General features: G+C 41.0%; 1 protein-coding gene across 1 annotated transcript; it reads left to right on the plus strand.

The window, feature by feature from the left end:
* Positions 1-2,240: 2,240 nt before the first annotated feature.
* alox12 (arachidonate 12-lipoxygenase) lies at positions 2,241-15,288 on the plus strand (the record flags this gene model as incomplete). The annotated part of the gene is made up of 14 exons (XM_080839373.1): positions 2,241-2,384; positions 2,830-3,031; positions 3,173-3,254; positions 3,420-3,542; positions 3,690-3,796; positions 3,911-4,083; positions 10,990-11,133; positions 11,569-11,772; positions 13,600-13,686; positions 13,793-13,962; positions 14,125-14,246; positions 14,361-14,461; positions 14,853-15,023; positions 15,109-15,288. The coding sequence occupies 14 exons, from the start codon at positions 2,241-2,243 to the stop codon at positions 15,286-15,288; spliced, it is 2,010 nt and encodes a 669-aa protein (XP_080695499.1).
* Between the last annotated feature and the right edge of the window lie 387 nt (positions 15,289-15,675).

Here is a 15,675-nt window from a genome sequence, read left to right on the forward strand (position 1 = left end):
TGGGTATGCCCAGGCAGAGGTTACAATGGACTAACCAAATTACACAGCTACAGCAGGTCCTTCAGAATGCAAGAAAATCATCAGACTGCTGCCCACATCACAAGGATTTTTTCAAGACCAAACATGAATATGTTACATTCATAAACATTTGCATTACTTGAAAATCCCAAACCTCTTGAGGTTCTCTCTGTGACAGTGGAGGGTTAGGCTGATTCTACAGGAATGCAGCATGTGGCGATTCGTTCAACTCTGACCAGGCTCCGGGGTGCCTTAAAGCAACAATGCATGGGGGTTGCAGTCCAGGTTGAGAAGCTGTGGTGAGACCACTACCTTTTGTCCCCCTGGCCAGGTGAATGATTAATCCAGAACCTGGAGGTGCTCAGAGTGAATTCTGCCTTACAGATTCCTTCAAATGAAATAATCTTATTTGGGAAAAAGGATTGCTGATCAACTTTGCCTACAAATATCTTAGACAGAATAAGTACACTTTAGCTTTTTACCATCTTCATAACAGGCAAAACATGATTTATAACAACTCATTCATGCCTTAATCCCCAGCAGGGTTGACAACAACAAGTAGAGATAAGAACTGACCACATTACTGTAATACCGAAGTCCATACACTGGCAGAATTGACTTCAAAGCACTGCTGATTGTTTATAAGTCACCACATGGAACTACAGACCTGCTAGACCTGTTAGATCACTGCAGACAAATCTGGTTATACCTACCATCCGAACTTCATTGGGAACCAAATCTGCTGGTAATACCTACTATAAGAACTTCATTGGTAACCAAATCTGCTGGTAATACCTACTATAAGAACTTCATTGGGAGCCAAACCTGCTGGTAATACCTACTATCAGAACTTCATTTGGACCCAACTGGAACCAACTTCCGGGAGATATCAAAGACTAAAGACCCAACTGTTTTCATATGCTTTCTGTTAAGTGTTCAAATGAACTCTTTATTTACTTTTTTAATTCTATTTTTTTTATATATTTTATATTCTATTTGGTTTGTATGCTCTTTCAACTTCTTTTTAAGAATCTTATTTTTCTAATGCACTTTACCTTTTCTTCTATCATTTTGTCAGTTACTTTTTAATCTATTGTGTACCTGCTCATTTGTAAAGAACTTTGAATTTCCATTGAGTATGAATTGTGCCATATAAATAGACTTGCCTTGCCTTGCCTACTTTAGTACATTTTTCAGCTGGACATCAGCTTCACACTATGATGTCAGCCAGAGGGCTCAAAGAATCCACTCACTTCCTCACTCAAGAAGGAGGGGATTGGGGAGTTTTGTGTAAACAGCAGGCAGACAGAGAGAGGCAGCACTCGGAGCATGTTGGCTGAGAGCAGAGGACCCGAGAGGGCGGTGGAAAAGGAAATAAAGGTTTAAAAAAGAAAGTCCAACAGTTTCCTTAGAGAGATTAAGGCAAAGTGTTTTTACACACCTTTGCAAAGCGTGAGAGAAACTGGAAGAAGAAAAACAGACCCAGAAGGCAAGTATTATGAAACTGTTATGAAACTGTTATTGGACCTGTGCATTTTGCTTCATAACATAGGAAGGCATGGAATGAGGAAAGTAGAGTCAAACAAGAATGTTTTCTTTGTATAGCTTGTGCGTGTGGATGCATTGCGGTGGGTTCATGCAAAATATATTGAGCATGCCTCTGTGTAGATATTAGAAGTCTTATGTGCAGTACATTTGCATAAACAAAACTCTGCATCCCTCAAACACACATTTGCATGTGAGTTTTTGGTCATTTCTACTGTGACAACCACAGACTGCTCCTATTAAAATGTATTTCCCATATTCTTGCTTTGAAAATTAAAAAAAGCAGTGAATAGTCAACATTATGTTGTTTCACTGAGCAGAGAAAAAGAGTGGGAGTGAAGTCTATTATTATTATGTTAGGAGTGAAATTAGCACGTGTTTATATATATAACGTGTTTTAGTTTGTGCCTGTGAGTCTGTGTTTGGATCTGAGTGTGAATGAGCTGTATAGGGGTTAGTGTGTAACACCGGTAAGTTTCTCTGTGAGCTCTTGTTCCAGCACTATAGTCTGAGTTCAGATATGTCTGCCTTAGGGCACTCCTTTAGCTCATGTTGCAGTTTGTCAACATTGTTGAATTGTGATACTGCTCGTGTATGAGGTCACTTTTTCATTGTGTATCAGAGAATCTTGTGTGTTTGTTTGTGCACGCGCCATGAGAACGTTTTAATATGTGCAGATGGATTACAAAGTGACCATTGCAACGGGTATCTCAGAGTATTCAGGGACCAACAACTACATTTACATCACTTTGGTGGGAGAAAGAGGAGAGAGTGAGAGGACTGTTCTCGATAACCCCGGATTGGACTTCTGCCGCGCAGCCGTAAGTACCAAAGTAGACTCCCTCCACACTTCTGCCATGAAGCAGTAAGTACCAAAGTAGACTCCTTCCACCCTTCTGCCATGGAGCAGTAAGTACCAAAGTAGACTCCTTCCACACTTCTGCCATAGAGCAGTAAGTACCAAAGTAGACTCCTTCCACACTTCTGCCATGAAGCAGTAAGTACCAAAGTAGACTCCTTCCACACTTCTGCCATAGAGCAGTAAGTACCAAAGTAGACTCCTTCCACACTTCTGCCATAGAGCAGTAAGTACCAAAGTAGACTCCCTCCACACTACTTTGTGGTAGTAAGTGGATGTGGTAACAGTTCTATCAGTGGGTGTATACATACCATATTCCTCTCAGTCGCAGACTTCTAACTCTTCCTTGCTTGATTTGTTTTTATTTGTTTATCTCTCCTTATTTGTTTACCTCTCCTGTATTTAAGGTGGATCAGTACAAAGTCAGGACAGCAGCTTCACTTGGGCAACTGCTACTGGTGCGTCTAGAGAAGCAACGTTACTTCGTAGAAGATAACTGGTTCTGTCGTTATGTGACGGTAGAGCCCCCAGAGGGTGGAGAAGTGCTTTCCTTTCCCTGCTATCGCTGGCTAGTGGGAGATGTGAAAGTGGAGCTACGTGAAGGCAGAGGTCAGTGCTGATAGTTTTGACTAGATTTAGCAGCCTTTCTTGGTTTCACTTCCATTTGAGACTTCTCTCCATTCAGATATTTTTCAACCCTTTTTTTACACCTTTTTTAAAAGTCTACATATCTATCAATTCGTATTTCAGCTAAGAGGCCAAGAGAGGACTCTTTGGCTCATCTGTTAGCTCACAGAGAGGCAGAACTCCAGGACAGACAGAGGACATACAGGTCTTGCCTCCTCCCTCCAAACCTGTTTCTCTACAGTCAAAACAAAACATTCCTGTAGAAATTGAATCTGTCTGATTGACAACAAGATTAAAAACTCTATTGTGTATGTTAACTCTTTTAGATCCTGTGGTGTGTTTCTGTGGTGTGTGTCTGTATACATTCCAGATGGCATATGTGGGCCCCGGGCATTCCCAAATGCATTGATGCGAAATCAGAGGCTGATCTCCCGCCGGATGTTCGATTTGACAATGAGAAGCGCAGTGACTTTGAGGGATCCCTGCATTATGCGTGAGTGATACCTTCTGTAGACTCAGCTTGAGCAGCGCTCACAGTTCTTATATTGTTAAACATGGCAGACACGACACCAGTTCATGTAATCACCCGCACATTAGTTCTTTATAACACCTCTATCTTTATCTCTATTCTCTATTATAGGCTTCTTGAACTGTCACTGAAGAAGCTGGCTATCAAGTTTGGGAAGTCTTGGAGTGACCTTGATGACTTTAAGCGCATATTTTGGAAGCTGAGGAGTCCCATAGCTGGTATTTCATACACTACTTTGAACCTTTTATTGAGTACAGAAATTGTGTAATGCTTTCCCTTCAGTACATGAAACTGTTTATCCCCTCTATGATCTGTTTACGCTCCCCTTCCAGAGTACACCATGGAGCACTGGAGAGAGGACTGGTTCTTTGGGTACCAGTTCTTAAATGGAAGCAATCCACGAATGATAAAGAAGATCCAGGAGCTACCCCCTAACTTCCATGTCTCTGGAGACATGGTGCAGGCCTTTCTCAAGCCCCATACCACGCTGGAGAAAGAGCTGAAGGTAATGTTTGTTATCTGGTGTTGTTTAGATGTATATACCGCATGTTTTGCTTGTTGTTTATCCTTTAATCAGTAGTTGAAGCTACAACCAAACAGGAAGTAACACGTCTAGTGGAGGTGCTAGAGATGCTAGTGCCAAACAGGAAGTTGGGTCATATCTTAGCAGTGCTAATGAGCTTTCACAGACAACCTTCCTGTTTTAACCTTAATGTCGTCAGAGTACTGTCTTTCTAAGAAAAAGGAGGTTTCTTTTGAAGTTGATGCAGCAATCTGTCTTTATTCCAGTAAAGTACAGTCATGAAGCACGTGGAACATATTCCGGATTCAGTGGTGCAGATCTGACCCCAGGTGTCCAACTTTTAGTGGTCATAGCAGCTGCTTGCTCATGAATCTCATGTTCACTCACAGGATATACTGTTATTTCTTACAGTACCCAAAGTGTATTGAGTTTCCTAACCTCTAGATTATGTTTAATGGGAAGTGAAGATGTATGTCAACAATGTTGAAACATTAACTCTAAACTATGCACTTATCTTCATAAACCATGAAGCCATAAAGTGGATTAAATTTGCCACCTGCCTGATTCTACTACTTACAAATGAAGTGATAAAAGTGCTCTGTCAGTCCAACAGTTACAAAGGGGAAGTCTATCATTCACATTTACATCCACTCATGTAGCAGACACTTTTATCCAAAGCGATGTGAGGAATAACAATGAACTTCATCAGTAAATTAGGAGACCTTGGCGTAATCACTAAGTACTAAATCTATTCAATATGACAAGATGCAAGTTAGACGCAGAGATGGGCAAAAATACATCAAAATGTATTTGGATACAAAATACAAAATACCCCTCAAATAAATGTATCAAAATAAAATACACAATACTGTTGCCAGAAAATGTAACAAAATACAATACATGTATTTTGTATTTTTAAAATATAGGAAATACTTTTTCTGAATTTTCTGTTTTCTCACAATTTAGTATAGCAGAACATTCAGGTTTGGGCTATACAGTGGCGTAACGTAGTTACCACGGGCCCAGGTGCAGGCTATTATGACGGGCCCTTGTCAGTGGTGTAAGGCAGTGGTTCCCAAACATTTGAGTCACTTATCCTTTTTTTCATGTTTTTCATGCCACCACCACGCCCCTCCCCTAAACACATATTCCACCTATTACTCCTGTCAGTGTAATTTTTTCGCTGAATATGCGTATGCATCAGTATTTTTGGCAATCAGTATTTCAGCCCTGTTTTTTGAAAAAAATTGATTTCACATGTGAGTCCATGAGAGAGATCTGGGATGATTTCCTTTCGCTCCAAAAAGGGGCGGGCCATAAGAAGCACCACTTTTGGCAAATTGACTGATGCCTGATTCAACAATGACATTCAGAGGCAGATCAGATGGTCAAGTGGTATAATCCGACAGAAAAAAAATCTTAACACTGGAGAAAGTATTGTGAGTATTTTAAATACAAAATTACTCCACTCTAAAGTATTTTGTTACAAATTACGTTTGTTTTTTATCGGCCCTATAAAATACAAATTTCAAAATACTCAAAAGTAAATTAACTAGTATTTTAAATACAAGTAATTGAAATACTGCCCATCTCTGGTTAGACGTTAGGGTGTTAGAGGTGTTAGGAAAGAAGGTTCTCTTGGAAGAGATGAGACTTTCAGAGATTTCCCTGTGTGTCGAGATGGCAATGCCAGACGATGTTCCTTGGAAGAAAGCAGTGGCCAAAAAGGAGGGTACGCCTGTATTGTTGAGTTCAAGTGGATGGGGCAGACCCAGAAGTCCCTCTGTAGGCAAGCATTATTGATATGAATTTGATTTGGGCAGGCAGGCAGGGACACGAGAGTACGGATAGCAGGATACACAGGTTCACCATGCCAAAGGCCACTGGCAGATCCATGTATGTGATATAGTGGGAGATATGGCTTGGAGGAGGTTGGTAGGAAGGGGGTCCAACGGACAGATATGAAGACAGGAAGTGAGCAGTTCTCAGTGAGAGGGGGGAATGAAGGAATATATCAGTCAGCTTCAAGTTCAAGTTAGACTGGGCACTCAAAAATCCTTAAGACAAAACACCATACAATAACCTACCATAACATAACGTATAAGTACTCTGCAATACATATCATAACATATACTGTACGTAAGTACTCTAAACATAATTTACACCTATGATAACATATACTAAACCTACTAAATATACAAATACATATACAATACACTATGCTTAACATAAAGTACACAAATAGTAACCTATACTCACCTACTAGACCTATATTAACCTAAAGATAAATCAAGTGTGGGAGTAACAGGTAGTGCAATTTTACAAATGTATAGTGCAAACAGTACTTGAGAGTGACAGTGTGTAAAGTGGCGAGTTTGAAAGTGGTGAGAGTGTATCACTGTCCATTTAGAAGCCTGATGGCCCCTTGGAAAGAAACTGTTCTTCAGTCTGCGGGAGCGAGACCGAATGCGTCGCTAACGCCTGCCAGAAGGCAACGGGGTAAAAAGTCTGAAGGATGGATGGTAGCAGTCTTTAGGATCCTTGCAGCTTTACTAAGGCATCGTGTGTGGTAGGTGTCCTGCAGGGCTGGGAACTTCCTGCCGATGATGAACTCAGCAGACCTGACCCCACTGCGTAGAACTTTGCGGTCCTTGGCTGTGCAGCTACCATACCACACTGTGACGCAACCAGTCAGGATGCTCTCTATTGTGCATCTGTAGAAGTTAGTGAGGATGACTAAGTCCATGCCAAACTTCTTCAGTCATATATGCACCATTGACTGGGGGACACAGAGAAAGATGTGTAGCAGGACAGGAATATGTTAGGCATTCTGGTGCCTTCAGATAGAGTGTTGAGTGAGGGAGGTGGTGTGCCATTGTGCGGAGGAGGCAGAGAGGCATATAGTAGGACTCCTACATGTTTGGCCTGCAGTTGGCTTGCCCTCACTTAGAGGGCTGACCAGGGAGAGTAATGCGCTCTAACTGTGGGAAACTGGCTGTTTCTGACCAGGGAGAGTAATGCACCCTTAACTGTGGGAGACAGGTTGTCTCTGAATGGCTCCGAAAATTGGCTGATGATGGTCACCACCTTCCCAGTAAAAAAAAAAAGGCAAATATACCAGGAGGTTGACGATTGACGGTTGACGAAGGAGGAGGTGTCTGAGGTACTGCTGATCTGATTATTGTTAAAAGCAGTTTTGGCAGCACTGATGCTGGATGAGATGGAAGATAGGAGCAACCCTTGGAATTAGACTAGAGGTGGTGGAACAGAGGGCTGTTTTGGTAGATATACAGTAAATCGTATGAAACAAAGGTTCAAAGGTCATGAAGGTGCAGAGTTGTGACCATTAGGCTCTCTGTGGCAAAACTTTGAATGTGGTCAAGTTGCGGAAAGACAACAGTGTGTCTAGCTCATTTACAAAACCAGCCAATTGTCTTGTGGACGGATAATGACAACACAGAGACTTTCACCAGAGCAATAACCCTATCACCATGGTATTCAAAATAGGCGTATTTGTTTAAAGGCAACAGTTGTAAAATGAGAATGCCAGTCCCGCCTCCTTGTCCAGACAGATGGAAGGTATGGGTGAATGAGTACTTTCTGTGTTTACCGCAGATAACAGGAATGGAGATGAAGCGCATAGCCTAAAAATGCCAAACAGAGTTTAAGTTCCTAGGGCACTAGTAGAGTCACTGGGCTATACCCAGGGAGGGCTTTACATGAGACACTTTAGGGACATTTTCTACTGATATAGCATGAGCTACCTCATTCCCACTCACAGTGTAAACCATTAATTTATTAAGCATTTATTTAGTGTTATGGTGCTGTTTGGGAATGGACACTAAATGTCCAATCCTTAATAGATCCCCTGGCAACCACTGAATTAACGTGTTTGAGAATGGCAAGAGGGAGGGGGGACTACCTAGCAAGCTAAAGCTAAAGGAAACTTTTAAATAACCTTAAACGATTTTACGTTACTTCCTGTTTCTTTATCGTAATGGAAGACTGAGTGTGAGTGAAAATTTGTTCTATGATCCCATGTTGTTTTTACCTGATACATTAATGCGATTCATATCTGAAAGAGTGAGAGAGACCCATTTTACGTACATGGCAGAGTAATTGTGCGCGTTACTTACTTCGCAGAAAAATGCACTCCCATGTATAGACCGCACCTGAGTATTAACCGCATGGCTGAAGAAATGTTAAAGAATCAATATATAAACCGGGGTTAATAGTCAGGAAATTATGGGACACAACTTCAGTCTCCACATGCCCTGTGAACATGTCCTATCCACTGCAAGGGCTCAAAAGCATGGAAAAGCTAGGTAGCCAATCTTATTAGTAAGAAAAGGTATAATCAGTTTGCAACATCAAAAACACACACTAAATGCAAAACTATGGTTTTGTAATTAATGCAACTCAGTAGCTGAACCTTAAAGATTATGGAAGTTTATTAGACTCTTTATTCAAATGGCAATGCATTTGTCAAATGGCAATTCAATGTGCAAAGTGACAATGCAATCCGCAATTCAAATGGCAAACCAGTTGTCAAATGGCAATTCAATGTGCAAATGACAATGCAATCCGCAATTCAGTTTGTATTATTTTGAATAAAAATTTGATTGAACGCTTATTGCATTGCATTTCATATTGACACGGTTTTTTCGACTCTTTATTCAAATGAAAATGCATTTGTCAAATGGCAATTCAATGCGCAAAGTGACAATGCAATCCGCAATTCAAATGGAAAAGCAGTTGTCAAATGGCAATTCAATTTGCAAATGACAATGCAATCCGCAATCCAGTTTGTATTATTTTGAATAACAATTTGAATGAGAACTTATTGCATTGCATTTCATATTGACACGGTCTTTTCGACTCTTTATTCAAATGGTAATTCAATGTAGTAGCTAAACAGCACCCCCAGTGTATTGCATTAGCATTTACTTGTCATCACGCTCTTTCTGTTGCAAAATTCAAATGAAAATGCAATCTGTCAGTCGCCCCATCAAGGCGGGTCCCTACCTCAACTGAGGGGAAGAAAACCGCCACCAGCACACAGCTGAATACAGGTGTTTACACGACTTTTATATGTCTACATCGACTCGGTTTGTTGTTTCAATACTATACGAACACTGTCAGGGCAAACTGAATATTGTAGGTCTTAAATTAAGCTCTCAACCGTAGCATGTAGCGAGTGTCAAGTAGCAAGTTTGGCTGCAGTGCAGCGCTAATAGCATTTTAGCAGCTACCTTTTACTTTTGATTTGAAGTGTTAGCAGCAAGCTAACCATAACGGTCGAGAGCTTAATTTAAGACCTACAATATTCTGTTTGCCCTGACAGTGTTCGTATAGTATATTAACAACAAACCGAGTCGATGTAGACATATAAAAGTGGTGTAAACACCTTTATTTGCATACAAATATTTCCAGTTAAACAGTCTCCCGAGACCTATGATTAGCAGCTAGCTTCTACATGGATCTTCAATTAAAGCGTTAGCACCCAGCTAACAACAACGGTCGAGAGCTTAATTTAAGACCTACAATATTCAGTTTGCCCTGACAGTGTTCGTGTAGTATATAAGAAACAAACCGAGTCGATGTAGACGTATAAAAGTCGTGTAAACACCTGTATTCAGCTTTATTCATATCAAATATTTTCCAATAACAGACACGAGAGGCTCGGCCATATTGTTTGACATTATTTGAATTCACCGGGCTCCTGCACTACGCCGAGCTTCACTTCTGACACACGCCGCACTGATTGGTTATAGGGGTAGGGACCCGCGCTGATTGGTTATAGGGGTAGGGACCCGCCTTGATGGGGCGACTGACAGATTGCATTTTCATTTGAATTTTGCAACAGAAAGAGCGTGATGACAAGTAAATGCTAATGCAATACACTGGGGGTGCTGTTTAGCTACTACATTGAATTACCATTTGAATAAAGAGTCGAAAAGACCGTGTAAATATGAAATGCAATGCAATAAGTTCTCATTCAAATTGTTATTCAAAATAATACAAACTGGATTGCGGATTGCATTGTCATTTGCAAATTGAATTGCCATTTGACAACTGCTTTTCCATTTGAATTGCGGATTGCATTGTCACTTTGCGCATTGAATTGCCATTTGACAAATGCTTTTTCATTTGAATAAAGAGTCGAAAAAACCGTGTCAATATGAAATGCAATGCAATAAGCGTTCATTCAAATTTGTATTCAAAATAATACTAACTGAATTGCGGATTGCATTGTCATTTGCACATTGAATTGCCATTTGACAACTGGTTTGCCATTTGAATTGAAGATTGCATTGTCACTTTGCACATTGAATTGCCATTTGACAAATGCATTGCCATTTGAATAAAGAGTCTAATAAACTTCCATAAAAGATGAGGAGAAATTAAATTGACTTATTCAGTAAATATATTCTTTCATTTGGTTGGATTCATATTAAGGGTTTGTCTGTCTCTTGGATATATATTTGTTCTATTGTAGTATGTATGTATTTATTTACCAAAGATAGGATATTTATGGGCTACTTTTAATTATGACACCAACTGTTCGGTGTTGTTGCAATACAGTACCTAGATAATAGTATCATATAGGCTACAATCACCATCTTTTGTTAAACTGGAAAATATGGGATAATGTAAAATTGCCAATAGTTATATTTAGTTGAATTCTTATCCTGGAATGGGTAAATAAGAATATTCATTCTGAAGGTCATCAAAGTCTTCAGGTTTACGTTTGGAGTAGGTGATCAGATTATCCCAAGATATTGATTGATTTTCACATCCATCAAACATGTCTGTACTTGTGGTAAGATTAATGTCTCACAGTTTGTCATGCATTCATCCCTTATAAACTCTCTCACTCAATCACAGGTAGGTAATGTGTATCTAGTGGACTATGCTATAATGGATGGCATTCCGAGAAACATAATCAGGAACCAGCAACAGCACATAGCTGCTCCTCTCTGTCTGCTGTACGAACACCCTGAGCACAACCTCATCCCTATAGCCATCCAGGTCAGACCCCACACCAATAACACAACCTCATCTCTATAGCCATCCAGGTCAGACCCCACACCAATAACACAACCTCATCCCTATAGCCATCCAGGTCAGACCCCACACCAATAACACAACCTCATTATCTGAGTACACAACATAACAACATTAGGCCTATACATGCAGACCATGGCGTAATATATCATATCATTCAGGTAGAGGGCCTATACTAACATAATTGCTCCACACTCAAAACCCACCCACATCACAAACAATTCTCAAATAGCAGCTCCCAAAGGCAAGCCCAAGATCCGTCAAGACAACTTATTCACAACATATCACCAAACTCTGAAATCCTTGGACATATAGAAACACATTGGTCAGCATCTGTTGTCTGCTTAGCCACAGCATGTGTGAACCAGCTCAAAGTGACCTCTCTCTTCTTCCCCCAAGCTAGAGCAGAAGCCTCGGAAGCACACTCCCATCTTCTTGCCCAACGACCCACCGCTGGCCTGGCTGTTGGCTAAGATGTGGGTCCGACATGCAGAGTTTCAGATTTTCCAGGTGTTGTCCCACTTGTTGCGTACTCACTTGGTGGTGGAAGTATTTTGCGTTGCCACGATGAGGCATCTTCCTGCAGTCCACCCCCTGTTCAAGGTAAGCCACCAGCTTCATCACAAGTCAACAATCTTGTGTTCTTGTTTTTTTAAATCTTTTTCCCCCTGATATGACCTCATTAAACACATGCAGAGCTTCAACCAGAAACAACAGCACAGTGACTCGCAGAAGATAAACAACAGCACAGTGACTAGCAGAAGATAAACAACTGCACAGTGACTAGCAGAGGATCGACAACAGCACAGTGACTAGCAGAAGATAAACAACAGCACAGTGACTAGCAGAAGATAAACAACAGCACAGTGACTAGCAGAAGATAAACAACAGCACAGTGACTAGCTGATAATAAACAACAGCACAGTGACTAGCTGAAAATAAACAACAGCACAGTGACTAGCTGAAGATAAACAACAGCACAGTGACTAGCTGATAATAAACAACAGCACAGTGACTAGCTGAAAATAAACAACAGCACAGTGACTAGCAGAAGATAAACAACAGCACAGTGACTAGCAGAAAATAAAAGCTCCAAAGCCTCTTGATTATGCCGTGGTTTTGCCATTGTGCTTTTGCTAAGGCTCTGGGCTCTGTAAAGCACCTTGAGAGAATTGTATTGTTATGGCGCTATATAAATACAATAAAATTGAATTGAATTGATTATATTATGCTATGAATTGGACTTTGGCATGGCTGAAGAACTAGATACAGCCAGTTCAGGGAACTAGAGGAACTAGATAGACAGACAGTTCAGGGAATAAGGAGAAAGCTCTTCAGGTTTGTATATGTGGATGGAGGAAACAAAATTTACTGAAAAACAATAGTGTTGTAGTCTGAATGTGAGCGCATTGTCTACTTAATTGAGTTAACAATTCCCCTTTAAGATGCAATAGAGGAAACCTCTGAAATGAGGAAGCAAAAGTATGCAGAACTGGTAGGGTAAGCAAGGGAATGAGGTTGGCAAGCACCCACAAGAGATAGGTGTTAGAGGTTTTTGTAGCTAAATCAACCACAACACTTGTTGGATTTTGGCTTTCAAAGACGGTCACTCAAAGGAGCTTTAAAGATGTTGTCTGAGGCTGATGAAATGGTTGTGGTTATGGCTGAGTTAACCTGAACAGCCACTGAGGTCTGTGAAATATGAGCAAGGTGTATCTCGAGGTGCATCTGTAATTGTCTCTGGTAGTGGCATGTGTCCTAACCTATCATAAATATGGAGAAGGGTGGGTCTGGGACGCCAGACACCAATGTTGAGCCCTCTGGAGATGTTGTGGGCCTGCTTGATAACCTCAGTGAAATACTCTCAAGGGCAGCTTTGTTGTCATCATGCCGTGCTGCGTAAGTTCTATAGTTGGGCATTCATGTTGTTGTGTTTAGCAGTTGTGGGCTCCAGACAGTGCATGTTGTGAAGGAGGTCCTTTACAGATCCAGGGTTCAATATGCAGTGGTGTTGAGGCTGTCACCAGCCAGTTGTGTGGTTGTATCCTGCTTCTACGGATCTATGGTTGGGCAGTTGTTATACTAGTAAGGTTAGGTTGTTGGGTATGAGTACTTGCATGTGACAGAGGATTGGCCACTGTGGGAAGTCCCCAAACAATAGCACAAGGTTTTTAACATATTTTCCTGTGTGTACCTAAAAAATGCTTTTAAAGTTGATGTAAGCATATTATATGGTTATTTCACATATTTAAAAATCAGTTGAAAAAACATATGAACTGTATGTATCACTGATTTGTTTATTGAGTGTCAATCAACCAACCATGGCAACCAGGATGTGTGGTGAGATGCTCAGATGTCAGACTCTGCCTTGCCATACAGTCTGTCTGACAACTACCTAGTCAGCCCATCAACATGTATGTTTTCTGGCAGCTGTTGACTCCCCATTTGAGATACACTCTGGAGATTAACTGCAGAGGCCGCACCCAGCTTATCTCAGCAGACGGGATCTTCAAGCGGGTGGGTCAGAATCACTGCACACCGTGAAGACTCAGTACCAACATTAAATTTTTTTTCAAATGATGCAGTGTTTGCCACCATTGAAGGTCCAGTGCTCTGTGTGTAGGTGGTGTCCACAGGGGGGGAAGGCCTGTTGGTTCTGGCCCAGCGAGAGTACAAAGTCCTCACCTACCGCTCACTCCAGCCTCCCTGGGACTTTGAGGACCGTGGGGTGACCAAGCTGAGGAGATACTTCTACAGAGACCATAGCCTGATGCTCTGGGACACCATTCAAAAGTACAGTAGTTTTGTTACGATTTTGAAGGCAGTGCGTTAAGTCATGTACCGTATCAAAAGCTCTGATTTTAATATATATTTATTTTTCTCTCCCTCCTAATGAAACCATTTTCTTTCTCACTCTCCTGGTTATCCTGTCTTCTCTCTTGCTGCTATCTTAAGTTATGTCACAGGGATGATTTCTTTGTACTACCCAAATGACAGCGATGTGATGGAGGATGCCGAGCTGCAGGCCTGGATAAAGGATGTGACTGAGGAGGGCTTTGCAGATGTACCCCACTTTGGTCAGCTGATGTCATTGCTCACTCATCCCAGTTGTTTGTGCAACCTTGATGAAACAGAAATCTGGAAGCATTTTTGGACTACTGAGATATTGTGTTTATGTGCTCATCTTCCAGGTTTGTCCTCGGAGCTGAAGAGTAAGAAAGAGTTGGTCACTTTGCTCTCAGTGGTCATTTTCACCAGCACAGCACAGCATGCAGCTACCAACAATGGTCAGGTAGGTGCACTTTCCTTATTGAAGATAGTTAATAATAACATGACATAACATCACTTGGTTATTGATTTGGCCATTCATTCAAAAAACAAATGCTGTATCCGCAATAACAACTATACCGTTTCTAGTTATTAGTTTATCTTTCACACAGTCAAAATGTGGACGCTTGCCCCACAGGATTACAATGCCATTTTGCCTTTGCCAGTTATAGTATTCTTACTCCATACGGGACGGATTTAGATTTTTTTTGTCTCTAGTAAAATTTTGGACACAAAAATATAGGAGTTAAACAAAATACCAGAGTTATCTTTTATCTTTGCCCTCAGCCGTCGTAGTAGATATACAAGCTATTTGGTTTTCTATTGTTTTTCTCTTTGTTTCTTTTTGCGACTAGTTTGACTGGTGTGCTTGGGTTCCTAATACTCCATGCACCATGCGGAGTCCCCCACCAGAAGACAAGGATTCTGTTACCATGGAGCTGATCATGGACACCCTGCCAGACATCAGTCAATCCTGTGTGGAAATGGCCATCACATGGCATCTTGGTCGTGCACAGCCTGATGCAGTGGGTGATGTCTCAGTGCGACAACTTACCTGAGCATATAGTCTTCTGTGCTTTGCTCCTCTCATCCCCATATCTGTCTCCTCAGATTCCATTGGGACATTATGTGGAAGAATACTTCACAGAGCCCAGAGCCAAGGAACTCATCGACACGTTCCAGAAGGATCTTAAGATCATTGAGGAAAAGATCCTTGAGGACAACAAAGGAGTCGAGCTGCCATATCTCTACCTCTGCCCTACCCACATAGAGAACAGCATCACAATATAGAGGAGGCGCACAGCCATCAGATTAGACAGTCTCCTTCACTCTTAAATAAAAATAAAAAGGTGGGCTATGACATATATACTCTTAACCTAGTTGATCTTTAACATTTAGAAATATTAAATATCACATTCATCTTTTGAGTTTTAGAATATATTTAGATTTTAGAATATACCCTTCACCACAACTACGAAAGAATCATTCTGGCACCCTGAGAGATTGTGAGAAAATGAAGTTGAAGTACATTCCTATTTGTGGTTTACTTTTCAAAGTCAACACAAGTGACAAGGACTGGTCAGTGGTCACCAATGACATCTTGATTCTCTTTAAATGAATTCACTTTCTGTTTCCTTCTCTCTACTTACGTATCCATCTGTCAAACCACTATTGCGC

This window comes from Sprattus sprattus (assembly GCF_963457725.1).
Source record: "Sprattus sprattus genome assembly, chromosome: 5".
Lineage (NCBI taxonomy): Eukaryota > Metazoa > Chordata > Actinopteri > Clupeiformes > Clupeidae > Sprattus > Sprattus sprattus.